Here is a 19761-nt window from a genome sequence, read left to right as displayed (position 1 = left end):
TCTATCTCTTTCTCTCACGGCAAGAAAAACACGAGGCGAACGCGCGAAAATTGACGCGGATACCGCGACGCGACCGAGTACATACGTGCGATCGCCCGTCCGGCTGCCGTACGAAGAGACGAACGCTCGAGAATGCGGCGGCAAAGCCGAGAGCTAGGCCGTCGCGTTCCCCCCTCCCGACCTAGCCCCGTCTCGCTCCAACTCGCGTCCGCCTCTCGCTCGCTCCTTCGCGCGCGCAGCGCTCGCATTTGTTCGGCCACGCTCGGCGCCGCTCGCCCGACCCCGCTCCCCCCCGCTCGACGGATCGCCGTACGCTCTCTTTCTCTCTCTCTCTCCTTTTCCCTCTCGCGCGCGCGCGCCCCCCTCCCGGCCCCGCTCGCCAAGAGCCATTGCCAATCCACCCTCCCCGTCCCGCAACGCCGTCGTCCCTAAAAAACAGCTACGACGACACGGCGGACGACGACGACGGCGGCGGCGGCGGCGGCAGCAGCGGCGACGACGACGACGACGACGCGCTCCGCCAATCGGACGTTGTGGCGTCATGGTGCATGACGTCATAATCGCTAGGCTGCGCAGGCGCGCCGCGCAGTGCCCTAGGGGGACACGTAGGCAGGCGACCGGGATCCGCCGGAGCGCGAGAGCTACGCGCGGGGTCGGGGGGGGACGCTGGGAGGCTGCATGCTGTGTGCACGCGCGCGCTCCTTATCTCCCTCCCTCTCTCTCTCTTTCTCGCTCTCGCTCTCGCTCGCGCATCACAACCCGGCGCCCACTCTTCGCAATGAACAGCCGGTTTCACACAGCCGCGAGAAGCGCGAGAGTCGAACGGCGTCTCCCGCTCGCCGTATTAGCGATTATTCTTATCAAGGTATCTCGGCCGCCGAGAATGAAGGATTGCTATCAGCGCTGACGTGACGCTGCACGCGCGCAGAGATCCTGCGATTACCTATTTATAATAAAACACGTCGAGTCACGTTTTTTTTTTCAATAATTTAAGCGACCGGCGAATATCGCTAGCGCGATACGAGACGTGCCGGCTGTTCTGCGCGGATCGATAGACGCGCGATGTCGATTTTCAAGATACCGAGGATATACGTCTCGAGTGTCTGTGTGTCTCCGTCGAGGCTTTGTGCGACAATGACTCGATCGTCGTCGCGTCTCTTCAGAGATTCGCACGCGTTGCAATTATGCTGTCAACTCGGTCGTTTTCCTTTTCTTTTTATACTCTGCACGTGTGTCCGAGGACCCGAGTGAACGTAGAAAACGTTCGGATTTTCGATGTGAAGCATCGATTGTTCTTTCGTCGATCGACGAAAGGGGATGCTTGAGTGTTTCTGCACTTTTGGCACCTTTTGCTTCTAGAACTGCCAATTCGTGAATACATTTGTGTAATATACAAATTATGTGGCTTTTGCGTACGAACCGACAGTGTTCCACTATTCGGACTAAATCAGAGAACAGTATGGTATCACTGAAATTGAGTTTAGAAGCCTAACGAAAAATCTAGGTTACCTAACCTATAACTTATTCGAGTGAATAGACTTCTTGTTGAGCTCCTAAACTTAATTTCAATGATACCACGCTGTTCTTTCACTTTATCTGAATAGCGGAACACTGTCGGTCTGTGCACGAAAGCTCCATCATTTGTATATTACACAAATGTTTTCACGAAGTGACAGTGCCAGGAGCAAAAGGTGCCAAGAGTGCAGAATCACTCCAGCATCCCCTTAAACGTAGAAAACGTTTGGATTCTCGATGTGAAACGTCGATTGTTCTTACGTCGATCGACCAGCGCGACGAAGAAAGGGTTAAGTTCCATGAGCCAATCGTGACTTTGAATTCAGCTCGCGGGATACACGTTAGAGAAAAGAACTCGTGTCACGTGGAAAGACCCGGCGGGAGAACTTGCGCTTCTTGCCTCTAATCTCCGTGGCACAAACAATGATCATCACTATCGCCCGCAGCCGCTGAGTCGGCACGAATGGCGCGTTATTTTATCGCTCTTTCTCAGCGATAACGCGGCCGGTGATAACCGGTCGATAGTAATGCCGAGGTGTGTAGGTGCATTATCGCCGGTGTTATCGAGACGAGGCGACACACGCGCGCTGCGCGCGTCATCCTTTCGCGATTCGGTAGCGAGTTGAATTGCTGCGGGTATAAATTTTTGACGGCCAAGAGAAACCGCATGTCGGCCGCGTCTCCAACGGCGCGACATTAATTATAGCGTGTCGAGCGTCAATAATTGAATTTACATCGATAATCGATAATCGATCTATGTTAAACGAGACAATGAAACGGAGGGGTGACACGACGGGGATCGAAGAAGCTCGGGGGGGGGGGGAGCGTCGTCACTTTCCTTCGAATGTTTTCGTCGTCGGGCCGGGATATCTGGCTGGGAGAAGCCGATAACGATTTATATAACCGGCCGCGGCGATTTCGTAATCGCCGCAGCCGCCGCGGCTGAAAAGAACGCGGCGAAAAATCGCGCTGAAGTAAGCCCCGAATGAATGATGCGAGTTATGTTTATATCTCGGCTGTTTACATAACACCCGGCGATAACGCGCGCGGTAGTTTGCATCATATCTCGAATTATTACACGCTCATTAATGACGCTCGCGCGAGCGAGACCCCGCGAGCGTTCGCTAACGAGACGACGATTGAGGCGGTGGAGACCGTCGATCGTGTTGATCTGCCGGTATAGCGTGAGGCGAGAGGGAAAGAAAAAAAGAGGCGAGAAGAAGAAAGAAACGAGCATAGTCTTAACTGACGTCACGGGCAATTTCGTGAACATTGACTGTCGCGGCTGCTGCGTGCAGCCTGCGCTCTCTCTCCTCCCTCCCTCCCTCTCTCTCTCTCTCTCTCTCTCTCCCTCTCTCTTTCTCTCCTTCGTGCCAAAGTCGAGCCGAATGACATCAATCTGACATCATAGCGTACAGCACGAGATCGTAACGTGAACCCTCCTCTCGGAAGAGCGAGGGGGCGAGCTCCTAACCTCGACCATGGGCGGGGGCAAAGAGAGGGTATAATTAGACGAGTCGGCTTATCAGTGCCCATTCGTCGCCATCTCCGCCCCGGGATCCGGGTAAACAAACGCTTCTTGCCCTCTCCGCCTGGATGTATGTACGTACATACGCGCGCGCACACGCGTAATCTCCCTCTCGAGGAGAGCTCGCGGGTTTCAGATCGAGGAAATCGGCGATCGAGGAAAACCGCCGAGCGCCCGCCGAGATGTAGCGGCCAACTGATAACTGATAACGCACGCGTTACGTAACGCAGATAGGAGATAACGCTCGTAAATTGCGAGCGAGCTGGCGCGCGGATAACAAGGTTCTGTCGCTCGCGGAGAAAAAAAAGCGGGCAATACTCGCGCCCGCGCGATAATAAGCGAACGCGGATCCGTCCGGGGCCGGTTATCGATAGCGTTAAATCCGCGTCGATATCGCGCGACGCCCGTGCACTCGATCTCATCTTCCCGCCGCGCGGGGGGGAGGGGGGGGCAGGGGGCGACCGACGGCGAGGCTGCCGAAGGCCGAATCGAGGGCTCCCGCAGTCGCGGGGTAACCGCAAACGCGCGGCAGATCGAACGGACACGCCGGGGCGATTGGTAAATTTGGCCTGACCTCTGGATAACTCGGCCACGTGCCGCCTGTATATTACGGCGCGGGGCGTAATGCGCCAAACATTATTTATCGGGACCCGAGAATACATACCGCGCCGACGGAGATAACGGAGAGACAGCTCGCCGATTGACCGGGGCGGCCCACCGCCCCGCCGCGAATCAGCATCCGCGTAATAATAAAACATTCGCGGCGCAACACCGCGACCCAGTGAACATTATCGTGCGTCTTCCACGTAAACCGGACAAGAGAGAGAGAGAGAGAGAGAGAGAGAGAGAGAGAGAGAGAGAGAGAGAGAGAGAGAGCCCTCGCACTCGGATTCCAAGAAATTCGACGTTGACCGGATACGAAGACGTAAAGTCCCTTATTATGAGATATGCTCCTAATATGAGATAGCTAGGCATTTCTGCCAAAGCCAACTGTACATATACAGTTGGAAAATTGTGTTTGTTTGTTAAAAAAATGCCGGTTAAAATTTTTGTGTTAAATGTTTAACACAAAAATGTCTCATATTAGAAGCCTGTCTCATGATGAGGGACTTTCCTCTACATACATTTCCATCTCGTTCCCCCGCCTTCGTCGTCATTTGCAAAAATCGCACCGGAGGAGTATCGTCGATCTCTCCTTCCTCCCTCCCCCCCCCTCTCTCTCTCTCTCTCGTCGTGCTTTTCCTCTATTTTTATATGACTCAAGTCGGGGGTAACTTTCGCGGAAAGGTCAAAGGTCTTTTTCAGTTGTGTAGGAAGAGAAGGAGCGAAAAAGAGGAATATCAAGAAAGCGTGGATCTGTGTTAGTTGAGATGAATCTGCCACGCTCTTAGATTAGATAGCGTGACATGGTCTCGGCGCGTAACTTCACACTGCATTTTCAATACCGTCGCCTATCCAAAGTAATCCTTCGCTCTTTTTGCAACAAGAACGGCGTCGCGCGACGCAAAATCCTCCGTCCCGCGTTGCGTCGCGCAGCAATGAATCTTCCCCGCGTTCGTCACGTCGACGGATCATTATTCTCTCTCGGATCGCTCGGCAGACCGAGCGATTTAGCGTCGCGCTGGATAAAAAAAAGAAACAACATTCGGCCGGGGACTCGCTGATGAGAGTCACTGCGGCCGTCCCAGCGTTCGACGAGTGCAGCAGTAAATCGAACAAGCCGTCTGGCTTCTAATTTTATTGCGCGGCAGACACGGCAATGAATCGAGCGCGCGGGATCTCGCCCGCGTGTTATTCGCGACGGCATTAAAATTTCGTCAACGAATCTCCAACCCGACGACTCGCGTCGCGAGGCGCAGACGGCGAACCTACGGCTCGCGGCGCGTCTCTAGTTCAATTTCACATATACTATATATTTTGATTCCATCTTACTCATTACTTTCACATTTATAGATATTTCCCATACGCGTTCTCACTCACGGTTCTACTTTCTTGTAATTTTTGCTCTCACGCTTCAGGGGACTTGACCCGGCGCGTGCACAGTTGAAAAATTTGTGTTAAATTTAACAGATATCACATGTCCCAAACGGTCCACACAGATTATTGTGTTGGTTTAACATAATATCGTAAAGAATTATTTAACGCCAGTAAGTGATTAAACAATGTAGAAAAATTACACGACGACCAATGGCTGGCAAATTCTAATTAAAGAAATTTATTGCGAAACTCTGGCTGAGGTAATATTTTTAAAATTATTTTTTTTATTTAACACAAAAATTTTAACCGGCATTTTCTTTAACGAGAAAACACCAATTTTCCAGCTGTGTGTAATAAATAATGATTCTGATTTTCTCTCTCTCTCTCTCTCTTTGTGATGCAACTCCGTTGGATTGCATCACGGAGGGAAAGAGCGAGATATTACTTTCATAATAGTTGTTAAATATAGAATCTGAGCCGTGAACGAGAGATTACGCGACTGAACGATAAGAGACAGATAAGAGCTCGCGGGATACATCGGCCTTTGCCGCGACGCGCAACGTTCGGAAGTGCTGCGCGAATGCACGTAATCCGGCGTGCGCGGGACAGCCATGAAAACAGAAGTATCTCCTGCCCTCGGTCTTATCAGGGTTCGAGGCGTTATTTAAAAAGAGCACGCGTCAGAGACGCGTGATATCCGTGCGTATCGTTCTACCGCGTTGCGATACGGGCGGGACGTAACGGCTCGGCCGCGATTATCTTATCTCGAGCCTATTCTCGAAGTAAAAACTGTGCGTCTCTCTCTTTCTCCACCGTTATCACAGCCGGCTTCGACAAGGATCTGCCCGTGATCTGCCGGCGGCAGATCTCTCGCCGATAGGCGAGAGCCGAGCGTGAGGCAGGGCGGCCGCGACGCGAACGTGAATCGCGTGTCGCCCTCGCTCAGATCGATCCGCTTACGCGGGAATCGGACGCGGTGAGAATTTCCGCCGACGGGGCGAATCGATTCGACACCTTGAATTCGCGAAGCGACCGTCGTATCCGGCCGGCCGATCGAAACCCACGTGATTATTACGTAATCGCGCGCTCGCCCGCTGGCTCCCCGACGCTCTCACGGCCAACCGACGGCGGTCCTCGTCCCGTGTCGGCGCCCCGACGAGCGTTTTCCGTAATTACGCAGGTGTATCAATTCACGGGACGGACTCTGACGGATGTCCCGTCCGCGACGAATGGCGTAGATAGAAGTTTACCGCTACGTCGCGATGGAAAGAACGGTCGAATCATTATCGTTATCTCGCCTGTACGTTTCTTTGTTCTCCGTTACGACAATGGAACGCTCCTTGCAATTCTCGGTATCGACGAACGATAGGAGAGCGACCGAGTACTTGGATAAACGACGATGTCAAGTTTCAAGTGATAAAATCTCCTGCTGTGATGTCGCAAACCAGAGTATAACCATAGTATAACTAGCACGCCCACTCTGTCATCTGTTTTGTTTTGCGTCGATCCTCTCCTCAGTGAGAAACGATTCGTCGATCGATGTCAAAACGATGTCGAATTGACATCGATACCGTCAAATTGACGTCAATTCGACATCGTTTCGACATCGATCGACGAATCATTTCTCACTGGGTCTGCGCATCCGCCATTATTTCGGTGGAGCCAATGAGACGGATGTTGCATATGCGGTATGCGGGAAATCAGCGTGACAGGATTTTGTACCGAAAACATGGCGGAATACCACACGTGATCGAAACCGAAAAGATCAGAGGACCGGCGGAGAGTTTACCATTCCATACCCCATAGTATAACTAGCAGGTCCACTCCGTCATTTGTTTCGTTTCGCGTCGGTCCCTTCTGCGCATCCGACATTGTTCTGGGCCGACCAATGAGAGAAAAGTCGTGTGTTCACTTTGACGTGAATGGTAGTGCGGCTTTGACGAGTACGTACGCACACATCGCTGGATCCTGCCCGGGTGCGCGGCGGAATACCACGTGATCGGGAGCGCAAAGATCAAAGGGGCCGACAGAGAGTGGACCTACCATAGTTATACTATGTGCGCAAGCAGTAACGGGAGGTGAGATAGGACGGCGGGGCTCGATCGCGCTCGAGAAAAACGGCCGGCGCGTTATCGACGGGCACGCGTGACGTAAGAAATATCTCGTATCGAGAGCGTGCTTGCGAGTGAGCTCTTTAAATCGATGGAAACCCCGACGCCGCCGCGGGTTGAGACGCGAACGCGTGAGCGTCGCATGACCGATAAGATGTCAGAAAACCGCCTCTTGCGTTACTCGCGGAGCAGCCGAGATTGCTGTATTATTGCCTGCACGCGTCCGTCGTTCGCGCGAGGCTCAAACGTGCGCGATGGAAATTACGTCGCTCGGCCAGGGAGGAGGGGGGGGAGGAGGAGGCGTGCGCGCATCGTGAATCTTTTCCTCTAGCGTGAACTCGTGAAAATTTATTCACTTTTTACGACAGAAAAAAGCCCCCGAGGCTCGACCGTGAATCTTTTCCCTCTAGCGTGAACTCGTGAGAGGTGAAAAATTTCAATAACGAAGTCAGCATTCGTTAATAAAAATTGTCACCTTTTACGAACGCGCGCTCGAGGATAAGATGCCCGACTCAGTCTCTGAAGACACAGCGTGCAAAACAACGGTATTTATATCTCGACGATAACGCGATCAATTTCAACAAACTACTCGCGGAGACCGTGACTTAAATTGTATCCCTACGAAAAAAAAAAGTAAAAATATACATATTCGGGAGAGAAGAGCGGAAGAGTGTTTTCTCGATTTCTTCCGCCAGGAGGCGCGCGAGGAATTAGAAAAAGGGACAAAATGCGCGCCGAAAGTACGACAAACGACAACCGAGTCGCTCGTTCTCGTTCGTTTCATCCCGTCGAACTCTGCCGCGCGCAATTTCGCCGGCGCCTCTCTCGTCGTCCCGCAACAAAGGGATCGTTGTACTTTCTCGGGTGTAACTCAGGCTTCGGCCAGCTCGCCGCTTTACGTGCTCGCCCCAGAGTCGTATGTCTCGTGACGTCATCTCGGCGGGGTCTGGCAACGCCGCGCGAGCCGACGAGCGACGTGCGACGTTGCCGGCTCGCGCGAACGGGGAGCGCGCGCGTATGTATGCTGGATTTTTTCTCTCTCTCTCTCTCCCCCCCTCTCTCTCTCTCTCTCTCTCTCTCGCCGGAAATTCGGGACGTCTGGTTTCTTCTGGACCCGCGCCGTCGTGATTTCCGCCGGCATTCCTTCCGTCACGCACGCGTGCACGCACGTACGCGGGCGCGCACGCACGCACGCACTCACGCGCGCACGCACGCACGCACGCACGCACGATGACGAGCGTGAATTCCACGCGTATTCCACGTACCCGATACGGCCGCGACGTAACGTCAAGAAATTTAAGCCGCGCGGCTCAACGATAAATGATTTTTACGCTGAAACGCGCCTCGTCGCGCCATCGCGCGCGCCGGCGTCGTCACCTGAGAACCGGAGACTCCGGCCTGACCCGGGCGATTCGGCTTGGCGAAAACGCCCGCCCGAGGGGCCGGTACCTTGGCCCGTATCCGCGGCCCGACGAGATGTAATACGTGTATCAATTTACTCCAGCTCTCGAGCCGTCGCGTCGCGTGTACGTCGTTGTATATTGACGGTAACGCGCGTCCAAAACACGAGAGACCTCGCCGGATTATCCGAATTATAAACCACGCGGGACGGGCGTGCTTGGCTCAAAATGAACCCTCCAGTCGTCGCGCCGTCTCTCGCAACGCGAGTCGACGCGTGGGCTCTCGAGATCAATTAATCTCTTGCGCATCGGGAGGCTAAATTCTTTCTCCGTTCAATTAGATTTCCGGTTTGCGTGGAATACACGAGGGTCTTTGCTTCGGAAACAATATTCATTTCAAAGAACTCCGCGCGCGCGCGCGCGGCGACGACTCGACGAGGATTAATCGAGCGGATCGAAAATTGATTGCCGCGTCGGAAGACGATATTATGGTCGCGGCGCCCCGATAGCCGGAGCAGTCATACCGGACTATAAATACGATCGCGATACGCCGAATCGATTCGGCCGCGCGGACTCGGCGGAGCGCGGGAGCGAGGAAACGCGCGAGAAAAAGAAGAGAGAGAGAGAAAGACCGCCGTCTGAATCGGGCTTTACGCTCGCTCGCGTAAGAGACCCCGCGGGGACGACGCCAGCAGCCTCTTCCGCCGATTGTGGAAAAGCGGCGGGCCGCAGAGGTAGCTCGGGGAAGCGGATAATATCGTTCTGTCACGTCACACGGTCCCGCCGCCGCGCCGCGCCGCGCCGGTCGGTCGGTCGGGAGAGAAAATCAATCCGCTCCGCGCGGAACGCTACTAACTTTTCCGCGGAAAAGCGGCGCGGCGGCGGGCCCGCTACTAACCGCGCGGAAAACGTACGCCCGCCGAGGGTCCGTTGCGATATTGACCCGAGGTTGCGTTAGGTTATTTCTGTCGGGGGGGGGGGGGGAGAGGAGGAGCGAGGGACGGGAGCGCGGACGAGGGAAGAACGGGAGAAGGGGTTCGCGTACGTACCTTTTTTTTTTCAGGTAGAACGCTCGGCTTTTCCGCGAACGCCCCCGGTTTCTCGTTTCCCTTATTTTTTTTTCCCTCGCGCTATTTCCCCCCGCCCCTCCCCCCTTCGTTTCTCGCCTCTCTCGGGCTTTCGAATTCTCCCTCGCCCTCCCCCCGCGTCCCGCGCGATAGAGGGCGGGAGGGAAGGGATGGGGGAGGGCGACGCGCGCTGATCCGCGCCGACAGCGTGTCATTTCATGAATATTGGCCTTCGACCGTGTCCTTGGCCCCGTATCGGTTCGCGAGGGATATCGCGCGCGTATTGTGCCCCGCTCGCTCGCTCGTTCGCTCGTTCGTTCGTTCATCCGTTCCGTTCGTTCACGCCCGCCACGGTTGCGCGCCCGTTCGCTCGCCTCGCTCGCCTCGCTCGCTCGCTCGCGCGTTTGCGAAATCCGCGGAGTAACGGCCGGCTCCGAAATAGAAGCCGTCGCGCGCGGCCTTACGCAGCCGCGTCTCTTTCTCTCCCTTTCCCGACGTTTCCCGCTCGCGGATTTAAGGCTCGCGCACACCTGCGCGCCCTCGCGCCCCTCTCGCTGATATTCCCAATTTTTCTGTACCCCCGCTGTGTCGTTGCGTCACGCTCTCTCTCTCTCTCTGTCTCGCGTCAGTATTCTCTTATTTTGTCCAATCGCGAATTCGGTTGCTGTGCACTAGTGCGCGCCGAGCGCGCACTAAGGCTTGCCTACAGTCAATTCTTATATTTAAGGATCGTCTTACATGTCTCTTGAGATATTTCCTAGCGAGTAAAATGATCTGTGTAGCCGTCCATGCGGATCACTTTCTGGCTAAATATTCTTTGAATGTGTACTTAAGACGAGGTTGAATATAAAAATTGACTATAAACGGGCCTTAGTGTGCACACAGTGCGCACCAGAGCAAGCAGTCGAACTCGCTGTAACAAACGAGTCGCAAGTCCCACTAATAGTGGGACTATATTCCTTTGGGAATACATTCCTCCGTCTTCAGATACATAGTCGGGGCTCTACTGTTTGGACCTGGCCAGAAATGCGATCCAGTTTTGAAAACGCCTCGTAAGAGTTTCCGGGGATCTTTTCAGGTATAGATTTGCATATACCTTCGTAACGGGGGACTCGATAGCCGACACGGAGACTGGCGAGGTACGGAAAGAGCGGCGAGAAACTACTGTCAAGATCGATTTCCTCTCCGGCGTCGGCCGTCGATTTTAATTACATTGTCGCTCTTAATTTCAATCGCCGGCTTGTGCAACCGCCGACGCGGTATATCGGGATTCGCGGCTGAAAAGGAATTCTTGACCAACTTATCGCGTAATGTTCTAAGCTTAACTGTCAGCGAAGAACTGTCAAAGCATTCCAAGCGATCTGGGGGTCAATTCTGTATCTTGCGCTATTGCGAAAGTGCCGACAGCGAGTAGCTCCGTCTCTTTCTAACTGTCCCTTTAGAAAGCGACAAACCCGCACGCTTTTCGCTGTACTGTAAGATACAGTATTCACGCCCCGTAATTGCACGTTGGACTTGAAATAGATAACTGTAGTGTTTTCCAGCGCTTCAACTTTTACTACTTCACGCTAGTTGTACGATTAGTAATGGATGAAGTGTGCACGTGTGTACCTGTGCTTGAGAATACGCAGTTTAGAAAGCGACCCCTCACTCGGCGTTCGATGCTTTTTAAACGGTTAAACCCTTCAGAAATTCTGCTACCTGCGAGACGCGGCAAAACGATTCCTAGCAAGTGTGTCCCGTCAGTTTCCCGCCTTTAAACGACACTGCCCATTTCGTCGTAGCGTTACCTGAGCGGAAAACAGCATTCCTTTTAATGATTTAAGAATAAGGTTCGCGTTTAAGCACAAGGCGGTAAAAATATAGAGAGACTTAAGATCCCGACTCCTCTTTCGAACGTGCTGAATGAAAAACGCGAAACGAAAGGCGCACGTGCATGAAATCGCTGCGCGATTGTACGAGTTAAAGCTCGTAAATCCTCACCGTGCCTGTTTCCGGGTAACGAAAAAGACCTAACTGTTTATCAGCCGTTTAAGCTATTGTTAAGGTCGGCGTCTAAGTCAGACGTTTAAAATCTTCACGCCGTGTGCAATAACGACGCTCCGCTACCTAAAAACCCGACCAGCTACGCGGTGGACTTTGCACAATGGTACGACAGACACTTCGAGGAAGCTTCGATTCCAGTACATCCCCCTGAAAGAAACCTCTTACAATTGCGCTCGAGCGAGCGTTAATTAACCGAACGTTCCCTCCGAACGTCCGTTTGTCTACGCGGTTGGGATTTTCTCTGACAATCGCGTAATCTCTTTTGCACTTTAAAGAAATATATTTTTAGAGCAAAGTCCCCCCCCCCCCCTATTACGAGATAGGCTCCTAATATGGGATAGCGGGGTTTCCGTTAAATTAACAGACGCCATTAGCCGATTCCACCGTGAATTCATTGCCCTTGGAGCGAAGTCGGTGTTTAGTGGAAAATCGATCGTTGGCTCGCGTAATCGTTGCGGCAACAAATCGATTGAACTTGGACGTCGAAAACCTGCTGTCTCGCATTAGAATCCTATAACACAGGGGACTTTCCTCTGCATCTTTATCCCGCGAACACAGCGGCGGTACGTGCGCGCCGCGCGTCGTCCCTTTCCCCCCCCCCCCTCTCCCCTCCGCCCACGTCGCGGCTATAAAGGGAAGAGCAATGGGTCGCTAACCAGGATTAATCAAGCCGCAGACTGTCGGCGCGCGATTCGCCCTTTAGCCGTCACCTCGTTAACAGACACGTCGCCGCGCGGCACAAAGACCGCGCGCGCGCGAATTCGCGCCGGGCAATTTTCGAATTTGGCCGACGAAAACGGCGCCGTACACGGCCCATTGTCATGGTAATGGCCGAGCGGCGTGACGGGCGCGATCGCTCCCCGGCACGTCCGGGTGTGCGCGCATCCTTTAAAATTTAAATCGACCCGTCGAACGGTCCGGCGCGATCGGAAAAAAGGAGAGGAAGAAAAATAAAGAGAGAGACGGAACCGCCACGGGGGGGGGGAGGGGAGGGGAGGGGAGGGGAGCCCGGGCGCTCGACCTAATTCGACCGGGCCGCTGATAACGGTGACGTCACGCAGCGTGCTCTACTCGTTACTAGTCACGGACCGTAGTACGTGACGAGCGCGGTGACGAGCGTGACGATAATAGTACTAGCATCGCGTACTACGTGTGTTACGCGTTAATGTTAAACCCGCCGTCGCCGCTCTCGTGACACAAATTCGACCCGGCGACGTTTGACGTCTTTAATCGCCGCCGCGAAGCCTGTCGGGGGCTGTCGGCGGTCGCAGCCGCGCGGGGACCTTATCTCGCGTTCGCGTAATAAATTCATGCGGCCGCGACGCGGGGTCACAACGCCGATCCGCGCGCGGCAACGCGCACCGCCCGCGGTGCCGGGGACACGTGACTCGCGAGCGGTATATCGAGGATACCTTTTCTTTCTCTCTCTCTCAATTTTACTCCCGGTAGCGCTCCCTCGCGCGCGCGCGCGCTTTTTGTCTCGCGCTTTGCGCGCGAGACGCTGGAATGTGGGGGAGAGCGGCGTGCTTTTTCCGACGCGAGGAGAAGAGAGACGAAAATTAATGCGCGCGAATTAAATTATCTCGAGAGGGAACTGCGGAATATTTCCGCGCAGCCGGCCGCGATATTTTAGTCTCCCGGATCGGGCGCCGCGCACGCGCGCGCGCAGGTCGCGTGTTCGTCGCGGAGAAGCGCGAGAAACGTGAGAAAACGAAAGTACGGTGGCCGGGGTCGCTCTCTCTCGCAGATCGATAGCGGCCGCGGTTCTCTCTCGTCGCCAACGTCGTCGCCGTCGCCCTTCTTCCGGTCGCCGACGACGCTCTGCGCGAGCTTGCGCGGTGATGTCATATACTCGGCCGAGTTTACGCGTGTTTGTAAACAGGCCGTGCGGCGACCAAGAGAAAGAGAGAGAGAGAGAGAGAGGGGGGGGGAGGGGGAGAGAGGAGCCTTTCGGCAGGACCGGGTTCGGACGCGGGCCCTTTATTTGCCGAGACGACTCCCCTGTGCACCTGCCGAAAGGCTGCTAATAACAATGGGCACTGTCGGACTCGATGCCGGATAACGACGAGGCTGTAACGGCGTTCTTTGCGTTAATTGTAGATTGCATTGTCGCGTTCGATTCGGCGAGGTGAACCGATGACGCTTTGTTCACAGAGAAAGGCCGTCCGCGGCCCGCTCTGCGCGGCTTTCCAGGGAGCGAATTTTCACGTTGCAAATATTTGTAACGTTACAGGACACCCGATACGTGTCGTACCATGTATTCCGTGTGTCGCGTTGCAAATGCAATCGGCGATATTGAATATTTTTGCGCGAGCCGCGGCACCGCAAAGCCGCTAATGACGGCACCGAAGGGGCACTTTTGTCGTAATGACGATCGTAACGGAGGAGACCGAGCAGAAACGTTTGCGATTGAACGGCCGGCTCCCACGTGTCTCCAGCACTGCGAGCTGGATCTGCGCAGACGTCTCGCGTGCGTTCCTTCCTCGTGTAACCTGGCTTTGTCGAGCCACGGTTGCGTCGCTCTCTCGTTTTCTCGTACGCGGTCGTGACGTCACGCGCTGCAACTTGAGCTGCGGAAGAGAGAGAGGGGGGGGGGGGAAGAGAGAGAGAGAGAGAGAAAGAGAGAGGCCACGTTAAAACCGAGCGCGGGAGGGGAACGGAGGGAGGGGTGACACGCGCTATACCGGGTGTCCAGAGTATCGCGTCGATCGGTAAACCGAGTTTCGACGAGGAATTCGAAGGGAGACTGCGTAAACGGTTATCGGCGAGATATTCAAAAATTTCAGAGTAAATTCCTTTTGAGAAATTTGGAAAAATTAAGGAATTCAACGAAGGGAGACTCGCTCGAGGGCTCGCGATTTACTTGGAGCTCGCGTAAATCGATGACGAGATCTCGTTTCTCGGTCAACTTGTATCCGAGATACCTGCCCCGCGAAACGAGAACGCAGTGACCGGTCTCGAATTTTTATCGCGAGCAAAACGACCTGCCAAAACTCGTCTCCGTTGCGGCTGCAGGAGCGCGCGGCGCCTCTGGGACACCCCGTACGCGGAACGGTGCGTCAGGCACGCACGCAAGCCTGTTACCTACGCACGCGATGACGCCGTCCGTGTGTGGCCGTCGCCGCCGGCGAATTTTGGGAATATCGGACGGTCCGACAGCGCCTCCGGATTCTATAACATGAACGAGACGCGGTGCGCGTCCAGCGTTAAGTTGCGGCCGCACGAGTCTCTCAATTTGGCGTTAAACGTCAATGAATGAAACCTAGCGCCACGCTGTGCGCAATTCGTGATCCGCAGTTTGTCATTCGTAATTTGGTATTTGTCGTTTCGTTCGTGTTAACTTGGACAACTTTTAATTGCTGGGACATTATATAGATAAAATGAGATAATGAGGTAAAGCAATGCCCACTGGGCACTAGTGGGCCTTGGTGTACAAGATTTTGGTCAGCGGTTTCCCCCTCGGCGAAAACACACATCCTCATCCGCTGCGTAATAAGGTGACTCAGAAACATTTCTGAGTCACACTTCAATGTTGCATCGCGCGTATCATACCCGTATCTATCGCAATATAATTGTCTATAACCGTTATTGCTTAACAATTCGTTCGCCGCTCGTGCTCGGCTTTTACGAACTCGTGAGGCATTTCGCAAACGAGATCGTGACGATTCGCCGACGTTTCTCACAGCCAGTCTTCCATGCTGTGTGCGGACTTTGTTCCCATAAGTTTTTTTTTTCCATCCTCTTTTCCGCCGCCGGGGTCTGCACCGAGAGAACTGTCATGTGTACCGATCATTCGCCACGTGGTATGCGCGTCATGCGTCTCTCTTCTGCACGTCTGCATTTCATCAATTGGCATTGATGCACTTTCCACGGTTCACCGGTGCACTGTCCCTCGATTTCTCCGAGACCAAATTCAGGCCAGCCTTCAAATTCCCGACCCGGCTGTGTTGGCTTTAACGATATCGCGTATGAGTTATAAAGTGAAGCCTTTCTTCACGGCGGATGTCGAGAGAAATGAATGACCTCTTCGCGAGGTTAAGACTTATACAGGAACATAGAATTTTCCGAATTTTACTTTCGAATCTTGAAATTATCGTTTGGAAAGAATCTATCGCAATATCGTTCTAGAGTGCAACACTTTATTACCGAGACAATAAAATTATACGCACGAAGTTGTTAGAGGAAAGTTCTCTATCATGAGATACGTTTTTAACACCCAAATTTAATGGCAAATCTTTTCCCGCAACGATTACACGATCTAACAATGAATTTTCCACTAAACAGATTTCGCTCCAAGGGCAATAAATTCACGGTGGAATCAACTGACGGTGTTTGTTAATTTAATAGAAACCCCGCTATCCCATATTAGGAGCCAACGTCATAATAGGAGACTTTCCTCTAAAAATATATTTCTGTAAAGTGTAAAAAAAAGTCTTTTATCGCTGACCCATTGCTAGATTTTGTATCGAGCTAGCGTTATGCACGATTCCACAGTAGACTCGCAGAGATTGGTCGCTCAGATCCTCTCGCGTTGTTTGCGATTCGAGGTTCATAGTTTGTACATGTATGCTAACATTGACACGTTGTTGATTCGTCGCGATTTGCGCCCTTCGATTTTGTCGAAAAACCGCTCCACTGGCGAGTCAGCACGAATGGTCAACAACGGACGCGAACGTGGACGGGGTCGTCTGCCTGTCCATTCGCTATTCGCGAATCTCGTACGAATCGCGAGCTACAAGTGACTGGGTGCCGGCTGGGCCGCGCTCAAGCCGGAGGCCGCGGAACCCGTCGCGACCAATTTGCGCGGCCGATCCGGCAAACAGGTGAGAAGTCGGTGTCTATTGCGGCGACATGGACGGCACGTACATCGAACTGGAGAACGGACTCGCGCCGGACTCGTTCGGGCTGCTGCTCGCCCGCCTCTTTCTCGCCTGGTACCGCTTCTGCCGCTTCACGATCTGGATCATTTCTACCTCCTGCACGATCGAGAATATCTTGGTCTTGGTGATGTTGAGGTAGTAGGGGCTCAGTGACTTGAGAGTCGGCGCGATGCCGGCCAGGAAAGCGTCCACCGAGTGGGACAGGGACGACGCGATTTGCAGCCCGAGATCGTTGCTCTCCGCGGGATCATTCGTGCTCGTTAATTCGGGGATAAACAATGAGTCATCCTCGATTAGGACCTCCCGTTTCGGCTGCTCGTTCCTCGCCGTCAGTTCCTCGCCGTACGACCTGTTCGCCGCGTCCTCGGTCACCTCGGGATTGCCGGCCGGCCTCGTCTGCAAATCGCGATCGTCATCGCGCCTCACCGGCGGCGTCTCTTCCGCCGTCGGCGGAACCTCATCGCCTTCCCTAATAGGACCCGAGTGATTGGGGTCTCTCTCCTTTATGAATGGCAGCAGGAAGGTTAACTGGTTCTCGTATCTGTATCTCATGTTCTTGGGCTGTCCAGTCAGTCCGCTTCTCGCGACTCGTTTCTTCAGGGACTTCCGGTAGTTGTCCCTGATGTTGTTCCATCGCGTCTTGCACGTTATCGCTGAATCAAGTAACAACAAAGTATTCGCGGGTTATTATATGCGTAACACGTCTATCTCGAGGATCTGCCTCTTTCGATCCCCGCCTCGCGCGGCAATTTCGCTCGTAAATCTCTCAATTAAACGCGCGCTTACGCCTCGCCTCAATCTACATCGGAATGAGTCCCCGGCTAATTCTACATAAACGAATGGTGGAAAGTTAGCTGCTGTTAACATTCGAAATTAAGTGGCGCATAACTTGTTACTCCAGAGTCTAACTACGCTACCGGCGTGTAACGCGTTCTGACGCGAGAGCACAAAGCGTAATCGATTTTACCTGAGTGCCCGAGGTACTGCGATATCTCTTTCCAAATGCGTTGCTTGTGAGCCCCGCCGACGTATCTCTTGTCAGAAATGTCGTACAGCTCTACGTGCTGTCGCACGCACTCGATGAGCATCTCGTCATCCATCGGAGACAAATCTACGCAATTTTCCAATTTTTGTTTTGTTTTTTCGATCCCTTCGCTGCAGCTCGTTAAAACGCGCGCCGGTTCCACGCGGATTGCGCTAAACACTGTTAAAGCTTATTCTACAATGGACGCAAAACGCTAAGCCGCGCAAAAAATCACTTGCAACTCAAACGGTCAAATTCTATGGCAATAACATTTCATAAAAGATTACATGTGATTTCTGTTATTTTGTTACACAAGTTACCAAGCTCCTTGAACGCGCCGGTACGAACCACATGAACTGCGCCGGTTCACGGAACGGACGTTACTGACATCGGTACCGCCGCTAGGCGGAAAGCCCCTTTGTGGCAATTCGCCGCGGACTGACACGGACTGACACGGACTGGCACGGACGTGCAAGCTCCGTCGCCGACCGGCACGAGTTGACGACGAGTGAATTTCATTATTGAACACAGACGGTTAGTGCCTACGACGAGTACTGTTAATTTATTCCCTCTCCTTTCAATTATTCATTAAAGATTTTTCAATAACGGGACAAGCGCTAACGTAACGTAAGAAATTAAGTATCGAAAGGTGGACACTAACGTGAGAAATTTGTGAAACCAAGTAAATAGATTTACTTCAAATTATTTATACTTAAATTAAAGCAATGCTTTAATTTAACTAATAACCAATTCATCGAAATTGATTTAAGGAACAATAAAAATGTCAAGGACGCGACACATTAGTCGTATGTTTATCTTCTAGCGTCCATTCAATGTTTCCGCGAACTGACCAGCGTTCCGGACACAGTCATCATGTGTCATCCGCGAGGCTTCAAGGTGTAGCGAGCGCTCCGTGTCGTCGCATTATTGCTGCTCGAAACGCGATAGCGACGAGCACCAAGAGAAAACGTCCCCGCTTTACCTCGCTCGATTAATTAAATCCCAATTAACGATTCATAAGCGAGACGACGACTCGTCGAAGACGATACCTCGCGCGGTCTATTCTCATTTTCAACAAGACTCGAGGAGGACGGGAATTGTAAATTATTGCGCACTCGCGATCGATAATTATTTATGCAATTTACCCCCAACACGACCTGTATCTCACATTACGAATTTTTCATCGATTTCAATCTAATTTGCCTAAGCATTCTTTGTGCAATCGAGTGCGCGTGGCGTGCGCGAGTTACCGATCGCATTTCAAATAATGGAAAGCGAAGCCGCGACGAATTCATCAATAATACGTGAATTCCGCGAAATTTATTTATTGTCGAAAATGCATCACGCACGTGCGTGTAATACCGGATTTCGGATAGCCTCTCGCGTTTTAATTAACCGTTAATTTGATTCCATTAATCGCGCGTCGCGTCGGGGTAAAACTGCACGCGCAATTTTCGTATCTTTCGATTATTAACAAAATATCGCGGATATCAAACAGACATCACGAGGCATTTAATCGATAAATACAGTCGCAATTAAATGTTGTATGTACTTCTTAATTGTTAAATTCCCCCCAACGTCCGTATGCGACGGAAATTTCTATCGACAATTTCTACCATTCGAAAAGCTCGTCCTCGCTCATTCGCGAAACATCGCGACAAGTGGATCTCGGCCTTCTTGTGCGATCACATTTTTCTGCTATTGACTTTTCGCTACAACGATTTATGTCAGGAGAGTCGCGTTCGATCGCGTTCTCGTGAATGAGTTTTGCGCGAGCGCGACAAAGGACTTTGAAGGGAGGAGATATCGGGTGCCGGCCGAACAATCAATTCAATTCCTATTTTCCATTTGTTGTTCGCAATTATATGGTGCCTGGAACGATTTTTTTTTTAAGTACTAATCACTTGGGGCGCTGCTAATTTGGATATAGTCGTATTTTGCAACTGGACGCAACTCGTGTAATAATAAAGTAGCATGTTTAAAACATGACGAGAAAAATCAATGGCATGGAAGTGCGTCTATTTTTCCCTCGAGTATTTTTAAATAAAATTTATAATATTTTAAATAGATTTACATAGATGGGCGGAGAGTTCAAACGATTAGAGAGTTTTAACGTATGCATAATACGTCGCAAATATAAGTCGCGATCGTATCGTACTACGCCGTGATTTACTTAACGAAAACGCTTAGTTATAATATGAATGACATTTATT

At 52.5% G+C, this 19761-nt stretch overlaps 1 protein-coding gene across 2 annotated transcripts; it reads right to left on the bottom strand.

The window, feature by feature from the left end:
* Positions 1-16031: 16031 nt before the first annotated feature.
* LOC105569709 lies at positions 16032-17933 on the bottom strand. 2 transcript variants are annotated; one of them, XM_012026383.1, is made up of 3 exons: positions 17869-17933; positions 17492-17635; positions 16032-17177 (listed from the first exon to the last, which is right to left on the bottom strand). In XM_012026383.1, the coding sequence occupies exons 2-3, from the start codon at positions 17622-17624 to the stop codon at positions 16483-16485; spliced, it is 828 nt and encodes a 275-aa protein (XP_011881773.1). In that variant the 5' UTR covers positions 17625-17635; positions 17869-17933; the 3' UTR covers positions 16032-16482. The 2 variants fall into 2 exon arrangements, with proteins under 2 accessions (XP_011881773.1, XP_011881772.1); XM_012026382.1 differs by having other exon boundaries at positions 17492-17927.
* Between the last annotated feature and the right edge of the window lie 1828 nt (positions 17934-19761).

The sequence above is a fragment of the Vollenhovia emeryi genome, unplaced genomic scaffold, assembly GCF_000949405.1.
Source record: "Vollenhovia emeryi isolate VEMERY1.0 unplaced genomic scaffold, V.emery_V1.0 DF939123.1, whole genome shotgun sequence".
NCBI lineage: Eukaryota > Metazoa > Arthropoda > Insecta > Hymenoptera > Formicidae > Vollenhovia > Vollenhovia emeryi.
The sequence above is the reverse complement of the archived record's forward strand: the minus strand, read 5'-3'. Positions and strand labels throughout refer to the sequence as shown.

Coding starts and splice junctions, on each gene's coding strand:
- LOC105569709 (XM_012026383.1), bottom strand. CDS start 17,624: ATGGATGACGAGATGCTCATCGAGTGCGTGCGACAGCACGTAGAGCTG. Junction 17,178..17,491: donor GCAGTACCTCGGGCACTCAG/GTAAAATCGATT, acceptor TACTTGATTCAG/CGATAACGTGCAAGACGCGA.